The sequence below is a fragment of the Podarcis pityusensis genome, assembly GCF_964106645.2.
Source record: "Podarcis pityusensis genome assembly, chromosome: 2".
NCBI classification, from domain to species: domain Eukaryota; kingdom Metazoa; phylum Chordata; class Lepidosauria; order Squamata; family Lacertidae; genus Podarcis; species Podarcis pityusensis.
The window spans coordinates 116,765,082-116,780,999 of record NC_138029.1 but is presented as its reverse complement, the minus strand read 5'-3'; the positions used below and the strand labels follow the sequence as shown (position 1 = coordinate 116,780,999).

Genomic DNA, 15,918 nt, shown 5'->3' with positions numbered 1-15,918 from the left:
GAGGAGGAGTAATTCTGAGGGGTCAAACAAAGAAATAATTTAAAAAGTGACAAAAAAGTTATTTTTATAATGACGAGTTTTGCGGCTCCCAGTTTTTTTTCCTTCAGAAACGGGTCCAAGTGGCTCTTTTTGTCTTAAAGGTTGCAGACCCCTGCTCTAAAGATTACCCCCCAACCATATCGCCGCCACAGCCACAACTTGCATGACGCAGCCACGGCCAACAAAACCTTTAATGACGGTAATCTATACTTGATTTTAATTCTGTTAATTCATTGTTTGTTAATAGCTTATTTGCATATTACATTTCTTGATGCATATTTACAATGTATTGCAGTAGAACAATTGGAAAGAATTCCCACTCACCCCTTCCCAACAGGTGGGTGGAGTTTGCGACCCTGCGCGGGGCCACCTGGCCAGGTGCCACCCACCAGGTAACTGTGTGCCTGGCGCACCCCCACCTGGTGGGCCAATGGGCTGCTGGTGGGGTGTGTGGGGTGGGGTGTGAGTAGGTTTGGAGGACTAATTTCTAAAAAATTATATTTAAAAAGCTGACAGGAATCCGTGCCTAGTGAGTTCCAGAAACTTAGGAGATATTGAGGGTCCCTGTTGAACAGGGGATTAGGGCCAAATTAAAATGTAGAAGCGGGCAGCTCTGTGTGCAATTACCCTGTTGGTAAATAATCAGCACGATTAAAACCAACAAATTAGAAGACGGGGGGAAATGCAACAGGGAAAACCTCCTGGATGAATGGAGAAGACTGAAGTTGCTCCTCATAGATAAATTCAGGTACCGTATTTACATGAGTCTAATGCGCTATCACATCTAATGTGCACCTCAATCTTCAATACCTTGAAACCAAAAAAGGTATTTGCGGGTGAATGTAAATGTGCAATCAAATGTAATGGGCACCCTAATTTTTGCAATGTAATTTGACCATAACGGTGAAAATTACATTCATGTTTAATGTGGAGAAGATCAAAGAATCCAGTAAAAGCAAAGGGGGAAGGAGAAGAATTAGGCTGCAAACACATTAACCCTCTTGGAGCACAAAGTTTTCCCGCCTCAATCAAAAATATTATATGCAGGTACTACTTCTCCCTCTCTTAGAATAACACAAAGGACAGGACAGATCACAATCCCATTGAAATACCAGTCCCCTGCCCCACCTTGAATTTGGTCCTTCACCCAAAATTTACCTTTCTGAAGCAATCCGGATAACAGAGCATCTGAAGAAGCAAAGAGATATAAAGTTTGAGAAATAGACTTTTGTAATTTTGCAACAAAATTTTCACTTCATAAGATATTTTGGACTAATAAAATCCCTGCAGCCATTCTTCATTACCTTTTATTTTCTCCATCCCAACATATAGAATGGGATTTGCAGCCCTGAATTTTGAGATCTCCCTCTTCAATTCTAGTGGGAAAGTGAGTGGATTTTCAGATGTCCCGCTTCGCTCACACCTGATGGGAAAAAGACATGTTAACCCATTTCAAATCCAGAATTTCTGAGGGCAGCAAAAGAAAGGAATTGAGAGGAGGAAAGAAACTGTATAAAGCCAAGAGGGAGAGACAGAGGAATGGAGTCACAGAGGGGGGAAGATTCCTCCTTACTAGGGACTCCAAAGCCAGACAACTGAGGGCCAAAGGAGCAGCCCTTTGTCTGAATCTCTTCACTTACATCCACTCAAATGGAGAAATAAAATAAAGTCAAGTGATATCACTCTGCTTAGAGTTTTTCCATTTCAGCTGCACTGCCTACGACATGCAATAAAGATGTGCTGTTGTTGACACAAGTGAAATGTTCCTTCTGTCCCAGCCTGCTCTGGTCCATGGGGTCACAAAGAGTCAGACACGACTAAACAATGACATCCTCTTATCATGAACCCAAGTGACACCTTGAAGTTACATATTGCAGCTGGGATATGTTCAGGAACATGGTAAACACCCCAACTCCATCTCCTCGTTTTTAGCCCCACAGGTGACAGGTAACTGCGTGGGACTCTGTGGAATAGTCCCACATTATTATTCATTTCATTTCTATTCCACTTCATAATCTTCATAATATATTCTATCCCAGTCTACCTGTGAAGTTTCAGGGAGTGATATTACTGGAGATGAGCAAGATCCCCTTACCTCTGCAAAGTTCTTCTAACATCCTAGAAGGGAAAAGAGGAAACTCAGAATGGAATTCACTGCCCAGCACAGGCCCTGTAATGAAGACCCATCAGCCCCTGCAATGGATGCCCTCTGGGGTGAATCTGCCTAGCATATGCCAAAGTTCTCAATAGCTATGGATGCATCTAACAATTCTGGTTAGATTGGGAGAAAAGCAATCACAAACCTAGACAGCATCTTAAAAAGCAGAGACATCACTTTGCCAACAAAGGTCCGTATAGTTAAAGCTATGGTTTTCCCAGTAGTGATGTATGGAATTGAGAGCTGGACCATAAAGAAGGCTGATCGCCGAAGAATTGATGCTTTTGAATTATGGTGCTGGAGGAGACTCTTGAGAGTCCCATGGACTGCAAGAAGATCAAACCTATCCATTCTGAAGGAAATCAGCCCTGAGTGCTCACTGGAAGGACAGATCCTGAAGCTGAGGCTCCAATACTCTGGCCACCTCATGAGAAGAGAAGACTCCCTGGAAAAGACCCTGATGTTGGGAAAGATGGAGGGCACAAGGAGAAGGGAGCGACAGAGGACGAGATGGTTGGACAGTGTTCTCGAAGCTACGAACATGTGTTTGACCAAACTGCGGGAGGCAGTGGAAGACAGGAGTGCCTGGCATGCTCTGGTCCAGGGGGTCACAAGGAGTCGGACACGACTAAACGAACAGCAATGATGGATGCATCTGACAATTCTGGTTTCTCTCCATTATTTTCCAATCTTAAGTTCAGGTCCTTTTTTTAAAAATGTCCTGATGAAAATTCATGAGTTCTCCTCTGTCTTTCTTAGGTATCCCTAGTATCTTGGCTAGTGGAGAATTTATGGATAACTGTTCAACTGGAAGAGTTCCTTTTTCTGAGATATCCTGAACTTTAACCAAGTTAGCTAAGCAGCTTCACACTACTTAGCTAAATCAGGTACTGGCAATCCTCTCTTCTGTGGGACAGTTTGCATATTAACATTATCCACTCTGGGACACTTACTTAGCCAAATAAAATTATCTATTCAATTCCCTCAAGTCAACCAAGAGTGGGAAAAGTAAGAAACAAAACCAAAAACCTTGGCAGTATTGTCATGCTTATTGCACTGATCTTTGCTTTTCACAGAATCATAGAATTGTAGTGTTGGAAGGGATTCCAAGGATCATCTAACCAAGATGCTTTTAACTTACTCCACCTTTCCATATCAGGTTTCTGATGCAGACTTGGCTAGTGCTTCCCCCCAACACTGCCATTCTGTGAGGGGGCCAGGGGTGTGGTGGCAAGACCCCTGGCACCAGGCGGGGTGGGATTCCTGCAAGGGGGCACCTGGCTCACCCCCCCTCAAAATCATGTGCCCGGGCTAAGCCCCCCCCCCTTGCCCTCCCTTCTCTACACTCCTGCTCAGAGATGCAAGCCCCAACTCTGTGCCCCATTTGACAGCAGCCCATTCTAGCTGACCTCCTCTGCCCCTCCCCCTTTGGTCTAACATGGTCCACCCTGTAAAGCTCTGTGTCCGAGAATTCCCCCTTTTCCTCCTACGGAGCTTTCCCTGTCAAAACCTGCTCTTTAAAGCTGAATTGGACCAAACAGCAATGCACAGAAAACCCAATTTGCCATTGGTTGTGCTTCAGCTTTAAAGAGGAATTGGGGGGGGGGGGGGAGGGAGAGTTTGGTTAGGGACTGGGAAAGCACTGCCCTGTGCCTGGAAAGAGTACAGCAAATGGTAAGTGTGGTTAAACCCTGAGAGAGGAACTTTGGGCTGTTCCTGCCACAGTCTCACCTGCAGGAGTTCACTCGCTGGCTGCTGACTCTTCTCCTCCATCTCCTGGATGCTCCATTCAAGAAAGGAGAGTTCCTTGGAGAGTCTAGCCAGGTGCTCTTCCCTTCTTCTTGTGATCTCCTTCTCCAGCTCTTCTATTTCATCCAGCAGACGCTTTTCTTGTTCTTCCAGAAACTGGTGCAGTTGTCTGAACTTCTCCTCTATATTTTGCCTCTCGGTTTCTGTTATTCTCTTCAAGAGGCAGGAAGAAAGAGGAAAAGAGGATGCCAGAATCTTTAGAGAGACCTTCCTTAACAATGTTATGGCAAATCACTCAGAAATAGGGCTACATCATGACTTGGGACTCAACTACACTGGACTAATTAGAATGTTATATATCTGTTATAAACATGTTATACTAGTAGAGCTGCTATCTGTCCCAATGAGAAATTACACTGAGAGCTAATTTTTTAAATAGCGTTTTTTATAGTGTTTTCCAAATCAGTACAGTGGTACCTCAGGTTACATGCGCTTCAGGTTACATACGCTTCTCTAATCCAGAAATAGTGCTTCAGGTTAAGAAATTTGCTTCAGGATGAGAACAGAAATCATGCTCCGGGGGCGCAACGGCAGCAGGAGGCCCCATTAGCTAAAGTGGTGCTTCAGGTTAAGAACAGTTTCAGGTTAAGAACAGACCTCCAGAATGAATTAAGTACTTAACCCGAGGTACCACTGTATAGATCCAGCCTTGGTCCTTCAAGCATACATGTTCTCTTTGTAGGGATTGTGACACTTACAAGCAGGCTGTTGCTTTCTTCTCCTATTTTTGCTTCATAAGCCTGAATTTTCACTCTCGCTTTCTTCAGATGCTCCAGGCGATCACAGATGAGTGTCTAAACAGAAAACAAAATATCTGATTGGATTAGGATGCGGGGTGGAGAGCTTCAGTATTTTACATATATTTCTATTGTGTGGTCCCCCACTATTAGATTTTTATCTGATAATTGCTCTCTTCTAGTGGTTTGGGTTTTTTTGCTGTACATTTAAAATTCAAGGCTCGTTTGAGAACTTTCCTTCTATTACTCTTATTAACCAGCATTATTATTATTATTATTATTACTACTACATTACACAGGAGCCCTTGGGCACAAGTGCAGAAAAAATGTGCTTTTAAAAACAAAATTACATTTTAAAAAGTTGCTTTTGAAGCAGAACAAAGTTTTTGTTTTGTTTTGCATAGCACAGAGACCAGGCCCAAGTTTTGATTCACTTTGAAGTGCAGATTAGTAATTCATTATGTTTGCTTTCCAGCCACATTGACAGCATATTTTGCACATACACACTCACACATAAACACAGATACGAAAGCGTTGTGTTAGCAAGTGTCAAAATGACTTCCTACCTTGTATTCCTGGGCAGCCTCTTCCTTGAGAACCACAGTGTGTGATTTATGTTCCGGGGATTGCTGACAAAACAAACACACCAATTCTTCATCTTGTTTGCAGAACAGGTGGAGTTTTTCTTTGTGCTTCTCACATAGTTGCTTTCTCTGGAGCTTGAGTCTTTCTGCTACATTTGCCAGCTGCCAATTGCGGCAGAAATTTCTGCTCTGGATCTTGACCGTGCAGACGGGACACTTGCAGTCCCCCATGTCAATTTCATCCCGTATTTCACAGTGCTTGGTGATGCAGCCCTGACAGAAGTTGTGGCCGCAATCCAAGGTCACGGGGTCTGTCAGGAAGTCCTTGCAGATGGGGCACAAGACTTCCTCTCCTACATCCGTGGATGGGGGGGCTGAGGCCATGACGAATCCAGAATGTGTGGCTTTGTTGAGAGGAGAGGCGGCTGCAGGATGGCAGCAGGACGTGAAGGGACAGGGGACGGAAAAAATGCCTGAAAGGGGAAAACTATTCAGCATTAAGCTTTTCCATATCCCTCCAGAAAAACTAACAATGCATTTAACTTTTTATGCAATGGAGCCTCCACAATTGGTCTTATTTTACAAATCACTGTATTGGAAAAGAGACAGGTCTGTGTCAATAAACTCTGACACCAAGGTCTTCACCATTTCAAAAGGATGCTCTGGCAAGCCCCAGAAAAAGAATTAGCATGTGTTGCTCAGATCTCTCAGTGACAGATTTGTAAACATGTTGGACAAAAAGAATATTCTGAGCATGGTCTGATTTACAAGTGGAACCACGTTCTGTGTCCTTTGTACAGGCAACTCCCCATCCCACATGTTGGCAGAGTGCATGCAATTCTGTCCCCATTCTGGGCCAAAAACAGTGTGTGGTACCTTCGCATGCCAATTGAACAGATGCAAAATGCTTGGTACTTGTATGATGACTTTGGGTGGTCCTTGGATAAGGGCTGGGCCATTTCTGAAGTCTTTAAAAACTGTTGCACATTTTTACTCTGGGTCCCCTCACTTCCTTGCAAGGTGGTGATGGCGGGGGCGGCGGGGGACTCTATTGCAGTAGAAAACAAATATTTTCTTTGCTTTCCTCAACTGGTTCCTCCCTCCCCTCATTCTTCTCTGACTGATTATTGGGTCCCTTGATGGAGAAATGGGCTGTAAAAGTCAACCCCTAATTTCCGTATAGCAGTCCAACTGCCTGAAACTCAACAACTCAGTTTGCACACTCATTCATTCTTTACCTACAAGGTCACCTTACCCCATATGTGCCCACTTGACTGCTTCAATTGGAGGTATTGGCACTTTTACAGGTGCCACATAATACCTGCACTGCATCTGTCATTTAGCATGGTGTCAGCAACCCTTTGGAACTGCCTTCCTGTTGATATCAAGCAGGCACCTTCACAGTCTTCTTTTCAGCGCCTGCTGACAACATTATTATCTAGACAAGACAACCCAAACGATTAGAAAGTTTCTATGAGTTTCCATTTGTTTTTATCTATTCTACACAATCTCACGTTCATGTGCAGGTCCACTTTCCTGGCGCTGCATCAAGAGTGGCCCAGGAATGGCACCAAGGTGACAGACAAGGACAGAAGCCATTGCAGGGCTCCAAGCCTTCCTTTAGTTGCCCAGCCAAGACCTCCATTGACTCCCATGGGAGCTCCTCTCCCAGAGCTAACAGCATAACAGCATTTCCATAGGTGCTTGACCTTCATCTGAATGGTGGGGGAAGGCAAGGAAGAGGAACGGTTAAAAGGCTCTTCTGTATTCATTGGGAATTGAATGAAAATAGTCCTGCTTGGGCCAAGGGCAGCCTGGGAACATGCAGTGGGGTTTGGTTGTCAGATACTCACCCCCAGACTAGCTTCTCTTGTGGGCAGGGAGATGGTGTACTTGATCAAGAAGAAGTAGTTCTGGGGTTACCTTTCCTTCTTCTTCCCAGCCGTTCTTTCTCCTGTCTCCTTCCCCTATCCTTATGGAGGGGCAAAGGGTGTGCACTTTGTACAGCTGTGACGACAACTAGCAACTGTTCTTTTCTTCTGCTGGGAGAGCTCAGCTTCCTTCTCCCCCTCCATCTTCTCTCCTCCTAACAGAACAACCATTTGCTCACCACCTCATCTCACTCCAAACATAAACTGCTCTTTTTCAATAATGAAAAGAAAAAGCCAGGCATTTGGCATATATTTATAACTGTATAAAACAAATCCATGTTTTTTTCTGAACAGGTCTTTTTATCAGCTATCATAAATTTGCCATTGATTGGTTAATAAGTGATAGATTTGAACTTTGTCTGAATGTTCCACCACACCCATTTTGTTCAGGCTGCAGAAAAAGAATTCTTTTTCATTTTATGCTTTGGACCCCTGACCCTTCCCCTTCTCCTATCCATAATGCTACCAGGGAAGCACTTTAGGGCAGACTCAGCCCCACGGAGCGACTTGGGGGTCACCCACACTTCTGCTTGCTGTTTGCAGCTGAATTGGGGAAAAGATCAATTGGTTTTTCTGAGGATTGACATTTGTTCCTAATTCAGTGGGTTTTCCCGGGGAAAGCAGAGGGACAAACAAGAAACTGCTTTGACCCATGCCTACACAGCACGGGAGAAACTTCTGTCCCTGGCCTGCTACAAATCATCATCCAGTGCAACCAGTGCTGTTTCAGTCCCATGATGGGAATTGCAATTGGAAGGGGTCCAAATCATCCACATTTCCAGTTTCCAATTTGGGGTGAGATTCCTTGGGCTGGGCTGTTTCTCTGCATTGAGGGAAGGGAGGCTAAGGGGCCACCCCCCCCAAATACTGGCTCAAGCAGCCTTAGCAGAAATCATGCCCACACACAGTGGTCACTGGATCCTTGAAGTAATCCAGGCAGATGGGACAAGTGACTTCAGCATAGAGATTCTGGACGGGACCCCCAGAACCAGCTATGGCTGCTGCCTCACAGTGAAGGCACAGCTGACTTTCAGTTTTTCAGTTGTCAGTCTGTGGGAGTTTCCCTGTGTGCAAATGACTCGCCATCTCAGGGCTGATGTGCTTGGCTGTGGCTGTTTTTATCCTGGCAGGCCTGCACAGCTTTCTTAGAGGTGTCTTGAACAGCCTCAGTTGCTTTGCATTGCTTCTGAAGCCTGTATACTGTGGGAGTATGTTGTCCTTAGGGGTGATAGGTCAATTCTTTTTGAATGAATAAGAGAACGCAAATCACTGGCATTGTGGGGAAGCAGACTCTGCTTTGAGAAAGAAGTGCTTAGCGGAGACTGCTCTTTCTTCCTGGCCTGAACACAGCAATCCCCTGCTCTGCTCTCGGATCTGATCTGGCTGGGAGCTGACTTCAGGCACCAGGCCCAGCGGCAGACCAATTCTGCGTTACAAAGATATCTGCAAACATGACATGAAAGCTGGCAACATCCACCTGCCATTTTGTTTCCTGTTGAGTCGTGGGTTGACATAGCAGCCGGCACAGCGATTTCTTCAAGTAGCTCTTTATTATGGTAAGCTGGAATAGAACTGACTGCGAACAGCTCAGCCGGCCTGTATTTATAGGCAGCCGGCTGTCAACATTGTAACCACAACAGCCCAGAGTTCCCGCCTAAAATAACTGCCGCGGACCTGAGTGAAAACTATCTACAGACCTGAGTGAAAACTATATACAGTATCCCCCTGTTGGCCCAGGGTGAAACTACACTACATAACACCCCTCCCCACCGAGATAAGGCGTTAGTTACAATCGTAATGGTTTCCTTATATACAGCACTACGCGTAATGGTTCAATTAAGCACAAAAGCATATCGGTTACATTTCCCATACTTAGACCAACAGTGATACCTGTCCAACAACATAGTCCTTTAAATAAGTTGGGCGCTTGGAAACTCTGCCAGACCGCCGGGGACTGGTAGCCAAGTCCGGAGGGCCACACAGTTCTCGCTGAGGCTGTGGTGCGACCCTAGGTGGCGTTGGAACCAACTCCCCTGGATCCGCTGCTGTGGGTGGAGCCTCCGCAAGTGGAGTGGTCTGAGTCTGTTCTGAAACGGCTTGGTTCGGCTCCACGCTGGCAGTTTGTGAGGGAGGTGTAGGTGGGGCCTCGCCATCTGTACGTGTCTCTTCTGGAGCCGCAAGCGCAGTTGGGGGCACCTCGGTAGTGTCCAAGTCCCCAACCCTGCGCCTAAGCTGGTCTATGTGCCGTCGCCACAAGCGTCCGTCTTCGAGTGCCACCTGGTACGAGCGAGGTCCAGTGACTCCCACTACTGTGGCTGGCACCCAAGGGATGTCCCCCACATAGTTCCGGGCAAAGACCTGGTTTCCTGGGACAAATGACCGTGGTGCGTTGGCACAGCCTGGGGGTTCAGCCACGGCAAAGTCTGGGTGTAGCCGGTCGAGCGGTGACCTGAGGCGGCGGCCCATAAGCAGTTCAGCAGGACTCCTCCCTGTGGCCGCATGAGGGGTGATGTGTTGCACGAACAAGTATTCGGCGACCCGCTCATGCCAGTCTCCCCGGTCCAGGCGCGCCAGTGCCTCTTTTGTCGAGCGCACCATTCTTTCCGCTTGCCCGTTGCTGGATGGATGAAAAGGTGCCGTTAGGGCATGGCGGATGCCCAGTCCCAAAAGATACCGCTCAAACGTGCCTGACGTGAACTGCGGTCCGTTGTCAGAGACAAGGACATCAGGACACCCATGCGTTGCAAACAGGCCTCGCAGCGCCCGGATGACAGCTTCGGTAGTGGTGGAGGGCATCAGGGCGACCTCCAGCCATTTGGAATAGGCGTCCACCACTACCATAAAGGTCCGGCCGTGAAAGGGGCCAGCCAGATCGATGTGCACCCTCGACCAGGGTGTCTTTGGCGTCTCCCAGGTGTGTCCCTTAGCTGCCGGTGGTGCAGGCCTCGACTCCTGGCACGCTTGACAGGCGGACACCCAGGCAGTGATGGCATCGTCCATATTAGGCCACCAGACGTAACACCGAGCCAACGCCTTCATTTTGACAATTCCCGGGTGGCCAACGTGCAGAGCCTCCAGGACGCGCGTGGGCAGCCACGATGAGCTGAGAGTTCATGTTGTCTGGTTGCGAAGGGCTGGAACTCCGATGCAAAAGGCCCTTGTGGCCACCCCCTCCACACCCAGTTGAGCACCCGGCTGATGGTGTGATCCTGGGCAGATGCGGAGGCCACAGTGGCAGCCGATACAGGCGCTGCCGGAAGATCCTCAATCAGAAGGAGCGATGAAGCTGGAGCCGGGTCTTCCACAAATGCTGGAAGAGGGCAACGGCTGAGGGCGTCGGCATGGCCCATCGATTTCCCCGGGCGATGGATGAGCCGGTAGTGGTAGGCAGCCAGGAAAACAGTCCATCGCAGCATGCGTGGTGAGAGGACCGGTGGAGTTGGACGATCACCGGCGAGGAGGCCCAGGAGTGGCTTGTGGTCAGTGATGAGGTCAAAAGTCCTGCCATAGAGGTATTCATGGAACCTCTTCACTCCAGCCACAAGAGCCAATGCCTCCTTGTCGAGCTGGCTGTAATTCCGTTCCGTCGGAGATAGTGTCCTGGAAAAGTAGGCGAGCGGTGCTTCTCTTCCATCTGGAAAACGGTGACTAAGGACAGCACCGATGCCAAAAGGTGAGGCGTCGCAGGCAAGGACCAGCGGCCTGGATTCACTGTACTGTACCAGCACACTGTCTGAAGAAAGGAGAGCCTTGACCGCGTTGAAGGCCGCCGTCTCCCGATGACCCCAGGCCCAAGGCGTCTTAGTGCTAAGGAGTCGGTGAAGAGGCTCAGCCACTGTGGCTTTGTGGGGCAGGAACATGTTATAAAAGTTCAGCAGCCCCAGGAATGCCTGCAACTCCGTTTTGTTCTTTGGGGTGGGGGCCTGCTGGATAGCGCGGATCTTGGATGTGGTTGGATGAAGACCGGAGGCATCGATAAGATAGCCCAGGAACTCTACCTGTGGAACGGCGATCTGGCACTTCTCCCTCTTTACCTTGAGCCCGGCCTCCTGGAACCTGGTCAGCACGGCACGGAGGCGCTCGAACAGCTGCTGGTGTGAGTCTGCAGACACCAAGATGTCATCAAAATATGGTACCACGCCCGGAAGCCCTTGCAGGAGACGCTCCATAAGGCTTTGGAAGATGCCAGGAGCCACACTCACCCCGAACTGCAACCGGCGGCAACGGAAAGCCCCCCGGTGGGTGACGATCGTCTGGGCTTCAGCAGTGGCATCATCGACTGGCAGTTGTTGATAGGCTTGGGCAAGGTCCAGCTTAGCGAAGACCTTACCCTCACCCAGGGAATGCAGCAGGTGTTGGACAACAGGAACCGGATAAGCGTGCTGCTGAAGTGCCTTGTTGATCGTGCACTTGTAGTCAGCGCAGATTCTCACCGACCCATCTGGCTTGACAGGCGTGACGATGGGGGTTTCCCACTTTGCGTGGTCAACCGGCTCCAAAACTCCTTGGGCGATCAGTTTGTCCAGTTGTTCATCCACCTTAGCCTTGAGAGCAAAGGGAACCCGGCGTGGCTTTAGCTTGATGGGGGCGACTTGTGGATCAAGGCTAAAGGAGATGGGCGTACCTGTATATTGGCCCAAGGTGCCGTCAAAAACCTCGGCAAAGTCTTTGACCAGACCCTCAGTCTCTGCGTTAGAGATGCAGTTGATGCCGGTGACTTCCAGGCCGAGGGCATCAAACCAGTCTAGCCCTAGGAGGCTTGGCCGCTGACCTTCGACCACCACCAACCGGAGCAGGCCCGAAAAATCCTTGAAGGCGATCCGGAACCGGCCAACGCCTACCACGGGAATGTCGTTTCCCTGGTAGTCTCTCAGGTGTACGCGGTGAGAGTCGAGTTGCCTTTTGGACACTCTGGGTACCAGTCTTTTGATGGTGCTCCATGACACGATGGACAGGGCAGACCCGGTGTCGATCTCCATGTCACATGGAGCTCCTTCAATGAGCACCGTGACGTTCAGCTTGCGTCGCGTAGGCGAGTCGGTTTGGCCAATCGTGGTTCCAGACGGGCAGCGGCAGTTGGTGAGAGCGAAACAACTTTCCTTGGCAGACTGGAGTGAAGACTTGGACTTGCGAATCGATGAAGGGGGGGTGTCAGACGGAGCCGATCGGCAGACCTTAGCGATGTGGCCCCTTCTGGAACACTTCCTACAGATGGCGTCTCTGAATCGACACTTGGCACTGGAATGGTTGCCTCCGCAGCCAGCACATTCCGGTTGGCCCTTGGACTTCTGTTGGAACTTCCTGCGCTCCCGCTTTGTCTGGTGCACGTCATCGTCTTCACTGGAGGATGCCTCCTCACTGCTGGCCTTTTCATGATGCACCGGAACTGGCTCCCTAGCAAGACGCGGGCTGCTGGACTTGCGGATCTCCTGGGCGGAGCGTTCAGCAGCTTCTGAGGCCACAGCCTCCTCAATGGCTTTCTGTAGCGTGAGGTCTGGCTTGGCTAGGAGGCGCCGTTGCAGATGGATGTCCCGGACCCCGCAGACGATTCGATCCATCGGGGCATCGTCTAAGTCTCGGAACTCACAGTGCATTGCAGCCTGTCGCAGGGCGGTGGTGTAGTTGTTGATTGACTCCCCCTCTGCCTGGTTCCGGTGGTAGAACGCATGGCGGGCAGCAATCTTGGACGGCTTTGGTGCGTAGTGGTTGCGGAGCTTCTCTTGGATCGTGTCCCATGGTGTTGCCTGGACTGCTTCAGGCGCAACCAACGCTCGGGCCGTCTCAAACACCTCAGGCCCACAGAGGCTGAGGAATAGGCCCCGCTTCCGATCCTTTGATACTGCTATCAGCTCGTTGGCTTGGAGGTAGCAGTCGAACCGAGCGAGGTAGGAGTCCCATGATTCAGAGGCTGGCGCAAACGGCAGTAGAGGCACAAGTGAAGCCATGATTCCGATGCCGGCGTGAAGGGCGATGGATGGAACACAGTGCTCTAGCCAGAACAGTCAGCTCTGAATTGGTTCTGCCCAGTGATTTCGCTCTGTGATTCAGCTCAGTGATTCAGCTCAGTTCAGAGGCTGGCCGCATCTGGCTGTGCTCTGATGTCCATCCATCCCACCTTCGTCGCCAGTGTTGAGTCGTGGGTTGACATAGCAGCCGGCACAGCGATTTCTTCAAGTAGCTCTTTATTATGGTAAGCTGGAATAGAACTGACTGCGAACAGCTCAGCCGGCCTGTATTTATAGGCAGCCGGCTGTCAACATTGTAACCACAACAGCCCAGAGTTCCCGCCTAAAATAACTGCCGCGGACCTGAGTGAAAACTATCTACAGACCTGAGTGAAAACTATATACAGTATCCCCCTGTTGGCCCAGGGTGAAACTACACTACATAACATTTCCCTTGAAGGTAACTGCAGTGCCTAGAGAAAGACAGTCAGGTCATGTGTCCATAGCAGCAGCCAGAGGAGGAATGACCACTAGGAGGAGTGTCCACAGAAGAAATGCCCTGGTGCATCTGCAGCAGCACAACTAGACGCCTTCATCTGCCCCAGCTGACACAAAACATGTCTTTCCTGCATCGGTCTCTACAGCCACAGCAGGCACTGCAATCTTCCAACAAACTTGACCTCACCCAGAGACGCACTCCTCCACTGCATCCCAAGAAAGATGGGTGCCAGCTTTGAATATATTAAAACAGTAGGTAGAATGGGGTTTTTTCTTTTTCTTTTTCTACAATGATGCTCTACAGCCTCAGCCCACATTCACCCAGAGTTGGAGCTCTCAGCAATCATCCCTCTCCAGGACAGAATGCAAACACTCCCAGGATTTATGCATATTCCTTTTATTGTGTATTTGTGATGATTTCTGCGCATGATGCTATCTGGGATGTCTATGCAATCCCAGTTTCAATACTATTTGTGCCCACAAAGGTTCGCAGTCTTCATATTAATTGCTTCATTTCTGATCAGTCCTGTGTACTGTTACTTCCTGCTGAAATCCTATAAATGTTTCATACCAGAAATGTTGTGTTGTGGGTTTTTCTTTTGGTCCCCTTTTATTCCATTACAGCCCAATTTTCCTCTCCAAATGGCAATAATGGGGTAGCATTCTGGAAGTATCATGGCATAGCTTCTCAAGTTGCTGCATAGATGGTCCAGCATGAATCCATGGCTAATGCAGTATTATTGCATCAATGGCATCTTGCAACACACATCTGCAAAAGCCCTCCAGTCTGAAGGGTCCCCTCAACAGCCTGCAAGGGAGGTTTGGGAGCTTTTCTTTAATATGGTTTCATTTTTTTGGCTTTCATATACCTCCCAAATAACCATGCACTCTGGGCTGTTCACAAATTCAAATATAACTGAATAAAAGTCAACAACAGGAAACCTGTACAATCACCAGAACCACAATAATGTAAAATGATAAAAATCAAGATCAATTAATACAGCACTAAAAACCAACAAGAGATAAAACAAAATATTTACAAGAATTCAAGTATATTAAACCATAATTATTAAAAACCAGGGTGGGGGGAGGGAGAGAAAATGCAGGTGATGCTGAAAAGACCCTCTTTGGGGGAGCATCCTACATTTAGGACCACAGGGAAGACACCATGTGAATTATAAAGGGCAGACATAGCCAAGTTGCTGGACTACAACTCCCATCATCTCTGAATTCAGTGAGATTTCTTTCTGAGGAAGTGTGGAGATGGGGAGGCTGCATTTGCAAAGGGTTGGAAGTTGGGGCCTCACCACAACTTAACACAGACAGTCTTATTTCCTTCCTGCCTGAGATCCACAAGGCTATGAGCTTTAGTTGCAAAGTGGGTGGAAGGATTGTTCTCCAGTGATCTATCAATGCCATCATGTGGGCATTTTAAAAGCTGGCAGAGGTCTTGTCATGAGAAAAAGGTGAACAACAGAACCAGGATTGCAGGGGGTGGCGGGTGAATCATTTTGAGGAATAGGTTGTTTACTGGGACGGTTAAAGTGTTTCCCTCTCTTTATAGGACTCCACTGCATAGGAAATTCTGGAAAAGGGAAGGGAAAAGAAAATTCCACTTTGTTTTGTTGTTACCTCCGAGTGTGGCTGGAATGACTCCTCTCACAGGGCATCTGCAAAGACGTCAATTCTACTCTTAACAGGAGATCCTGAGGTGGGTTTCATTTCCCCACAGACAAAAGAAAGGGAGGAGGGTCTCCCCAAAGAACAAGGCTTCTGAGAATGTGTGGAGTTCAGCCCCTGAGTCAGCATTAGAAAGAGACACATAGCCCTCTTCATAGTCCAGAGTCACTCGGATCCTCCTGGGCTCCTCACTCAGGGACAGAGGAAAGTAATCAGGGGATGTGAAGGCCCTGTACTCACCAAACCACTTCCCCACAACCCAGACCCCTCCCTCAGGCCTTAAGGGGAAGAAGCCCTTTCTCTGCACAGACTTCCTGGCGACCCCCAAAGTCCACCTCTCTCCCTCATTTACAGTGACTTCCCAGAAATGTCTTCCTGCTGTGAATCCCTCATATCCCAACACACAAGGCCAGGAATTGAATCTCTCAAGTTTGTTGGGCAAGTCTTGCTCTTTGTCTCCGCATCTCACGCTTTTCTGATCCTCGGACAGGATGAGGCAGGGATGGGCTGTGTCTGGATCCAGAGTGACATTTGCTG

General features: G+C 48.6%; 1 protein-coding gene across 1 annotated transcript in view; it reads right to left on the bottom strand.

The window, feature by feature from the left end:
- The window catches only part of LOC308465302 (uncharacterized protein), a 51,365-nt gene that overhangs the window by 19,937 nt on the left and 15,510 nt on the right, over window positions 1–15,918 (bottom strand). The window contains exons 8-14 of the mRNA XM_080985146.1: window positions 15,400–15,915; window positions 5,310–5,800; window positions 4,705–4,800; window positions 3,929–4,159; window positions 2,135–2,157; window positions 1,344–1,462; window positions 1,168–1,227 (exon numbers count right to left, since the gene is read on the bottom strand). Coding sequence (XP_080841272.1) covers window positions 1,168–1,227; window positions 1,344–1,462; window positions 2,135–2,157; window positions 3,929–4,159; window positions 4,705–4,800; window positions 5,310–5,800; window positions 15,400–15,915 — 1,536 coding nt within the window. The remainder of the gene's footprint in view (window positions 1–1,167; window positions 1,228–1,343; window positions 1,463–2,134; window positions 2,158–3,928; window positions 4,160–4,704; window positions 4,801–5,309; window positions 5,801–15,399; window positions 15,916–15,918) is intronic.